Here is a 3707-nt window from a genome sequence, read left to right on the forward strand (position 1 = left end):
TCACTAGTTTCCATCTAAATGTAGTATAGCATGTTCTGACTGAGAGATTTCTGAAACAAGTTAAGACGTACAGCTCTGCTATCACCTCTGACATAAATGAAGACAGAAAACTAAACAGCAGTGACGTTTGTAGAGTTACTGAAGTTGGACTAGCTGCTATATAATGATGTGCTACGTGATTGCTAGCTACACAACTGTGTTAGGATAATATCCGGTCTTTAAGTGATGACGTGATAGATCCCGCGCTTAATAAGGCTGTTGTGTTTTTTACATGTTTTAATGCTTTGTATCTTGTTCTATTTAATCTGAACAAGCCCCTAAAAACAGTCAGTGATCACTGTTGGCCTCTCTTGGTTTTTATTACCACTGTTCATTTTAAAGCTTGCTTTTTAAAACCTTATGGTGTACTACTACTAGTATATTAATAACTAACCTTGTATTATGGATGGATTATCTCCGTTGTTCTCCCGACTGATGTTTGGTCCGTTTACAGCATCCTGCCATGCGATTGCATTTGTCCCGAAAATGCAATCCTTTTGGGGGGCTTTTTTTTCTGAACTTTATTAAGCAACAGTATACAGAGAATGTATACAAATTGGAACATAATTAACATACACCAGGGGGTGTAATGTAAAAAGTTACATACATTCAAATAATTTGTAATTAGTACAAATAGTAATTGGTTTTATAGCCTTTTTATTAAGTGATCCACTAATCAGTTTTATGTAAGATAGAGTATCATTATAGCAGCGTTTAAAATTAGGCTTTTGGCTACTGTATTTGCATTTGTGGAAATAAAATTTAGCTAAGATAATTAACAAGTTTATTATAAAGTAAACATCTTCTTTTTTTGCCTTCGAAAGAAACAGAATACAACATTTTCTCATTTCAGAGTAACGTCCTTGTAAAACTGTCCAGTAATGAATCTCCTGAAGTGTTTCCAAAACGTTCTAGCATGTGAACAGATCCAGAGGAGGTGCTGCACAGTCTCAGGTTGGCTTCCACAAAATCCACAGATCACATTTATGTCCCTTTTAAACTTTGTCATATAATGATTAGCAGGATAATATTTGTGAAGTATTTTGAATGAAACTTCTTTTACTTTATTCATTACAAGATACTTGTTAGGAATTGTCCGTACACTTTTCCAAGTAATGTCACTGACAAAGGAATTCCAATAAGAAATCACCTGTGGAACAGATAGAGATTCTCTCTGGAAGCATTTGGAGCAGCCTTCGAATTGGGACAGCCTTCCTTGCGTCGCTGTGACGTAATCGGCCTTCAAATGCGGACCTGAATTGGAACGCAGCTTATGAATGATCCACGTTCTCCTCCCGCTGATCACGTCATCCACCGGTCCCAATTCCTAGGCCGCATCCTTCGGAGGCCGCATTTGAAGGCCTAATACGTCACAGCCAGGCGACGAAGGCTGTCCAATTCGAAGGCTGCTCCAAATGCGTCCTCCATTTCCCCGGATTCTATCCCAGAATTCATAGCGCGGCCCAGCCAGTAACAGTTTGCAACAATGGCGGCAGATACAGAGTCGGTAGAGATGGCATCGGAGGAAACCTACATTTTTAAATGTAAGGTATTTTTGAAGGAGCGATACAAACGTTAAGATGTTAAAGTTAATGTGAGTTTAATTTTAAATATTAAGGTGAAGTTGTTGTTTTTTACAGTCATTAAACTTACGTGACTGTAGATGAGATCGCGCTCTTTTTAAACATAAGGGTTAGTTTGAATATTACTCTTTCTGGGTCACAAAATAAACTTTTAAGATATGAGCTGTGTGCAACTTAAGGGGCTGCATCCTTCGGAGGACCCGGCTTTCGCGGTCCATGCGGGCCGGGTCCTCCGAAGACCGAGAAGGCCGCAATTGCGAGGCTGTGAAATTAGACGGTCTAGCCTTTGGATTTGCGTCACCAGCTGTCTCGGTGGAGTTTAATATAACATGTTTATTAACCCGAGTAACGAAAGACCGCGGGGGGTTTGAAAACGGTGTGCCGGGAGGTCGCTTTTCTCACCGGCTCTAGTGAGGCGGCTACCTATCGAGCTGGTTCGTAACAGACGTCTCCGAAAACGTCGGAGCACTTTTGCAGATATGGGCTATCTTGATAAATCGAGTAGATATTTGAAGTTTACACAGCTACATTCTCACCGGAACATATCCTAAAAGTTTATTTTGTGACCCAGAAAAGCGTAATATAGAAACTATTAAAACGCATCGTTTTCAAACTCAGGTTAAACATGATATATTTAAGTCACTTAGATAACTTAAAAATGTTATTGTTTGGCTTTATCAGTGTTTTATTTGTTCCTGAGTAAATCGGTTTGGCTGAGATTAAAGTTATAGTTTTCACACAGCTGAATAAACGTTAAACAGTGAGATGGTCGAGAATTTACTCCAATGTCCTTTTATATTTCAGGGAGCAAAGAGCAGACGGCGGAGTTTATTAAACTCCGCGGAGACAACGAGCACCTTTTCACCGGTGCTAAACACTCAGCCGCTCTGGGTTGGAGGTACAGTAACAGTAAATCTGTTAGGCATGAGGGAGCGTGCTTTTTAGTATATTTTGCTGTGGATGCTGTTCAGGGATTAACATGATCGACATGTTCTGTTGCTTTCTGTCTGTTAGGGCAGTTCTTGAGAAGATGGGCCTGCTGGGAAAAATCACCCCGTTACAGGCCAAAAAAAAATGGGACAATTTAAAAAAAAAATACAAAGTATGTACAGTCGTATTCAAATATGGATTTTTAACTATGAGTTATTAAACTTATTCATGTAAACGTGTACTGTTGCTGTTTTTGTTAACACCACTTTTGATTTCCTCTGCCTTTAGGATTGCAAGTATCCAGGGTCAGGCGAGGGAGGGAGTGAGAAGCCCACTGCTGCTACATGGCCCTGGTTTGCCCTTATGGATGAAGTGTTAGGACAGAGGCCTTCCACCAGACCTCAAGTCCTAATTACCTCCATCCAGGACAACACTCCAGGTCCCAGTTCAGCAGTAGGAAACCAAGCGTGGGATCAGGAGGAGCAAGAGGATGATGGCCAGCTGGAGCCAAGAAGGGAAAAGAGAAAGAGGAACTGGGAGAGCGAGTTGTTGGATTTGATCAGAGAAGATATGAGATTGCAGAGGGAAATTGAGGAAAGAAGAGCAGAGGAAGCAAGACAGAGAATGGACAGGCTGTTTGGGTTATTGGAAAAACTTGTTGAAAAAAAATGTGTAAAGTTCTGTAAATAAAAAGCATTGTGAATGCTTCAACTTTATTTGAATTCTTTTTTCAAACTATGTACAACATTTTTATCTCAATTATTAACATGTATAAACAGAGTAAATAACATGGAAAAAAAAACACAACAGGTTTTGTAATTATTATTAAAACCCTGGATTAACAGAGTGTCCCAGTATACACAGGTACTTTTAACCAGGCCTGATCTTTGGCTGAGCAGGAAGTCTCTGGCAGTGCTGCTGAATCTGCTGGATCAGGACCAGAGAGATGGAGGTGCCACAAGTGAGACCTTGGTTTGTGTTCCCAGCCAGTAAGTGGAGCATGATACTGGGTGGTCTCCAGGAGGTGTTTGGGGATACTCGTTTCCACTGTCCACCGCATCATCTAGGTTTACAGGGCTGATGTAATCTATGGCTGCCATGTCACTAAGATTTATTCAGAAAAATGTAAAAAAAAGTGCAAACAATCCTGTTAAT

The 3707-nt window shown here is 40.3% G+C and overlaps 1 protein-coding gene across 1 annotated transcript; it reads left to right on the forward strand.

Moving 5' to 3' along the window:
- The first annotated feature begins 1465 nt into the window (after positions 1-1465).
- Positions 1466-3268, forward strand: LOC120442305. Its single transcript, XM_039618625.1, has 4 exons — positions 1466-1583; positions 2427-2520; positions 2637-2724; positions 2841-3268. The coding sequence occupies exons 1-4, from the start codon at positions 1526-1528 to the stop codon at positions 3240-3242; spliced, it is 642 nt and encodes a 213-aa protein (XP_039474559.1). The 5' UTR covers positions 1466-1525; the 3' UTR covers positions 3243-3268.
- Positions 3269-3707: the final 439 nt, after the last annotated feature.

This window comes from Oreochromis aureus, linkage group 10 (assembly GCF_013358895.1).
Source record: "Oreochromis aureus strain Israel breed Guangdong linkage group 10, ZZ_aureus, whole genome shotgun sequence".
NCBI lineage: Eukaryota > Metazoa > Chordata > Actinopteri > Cichliformes > Cichlidae > Oreochromis > Oreochromis aureus.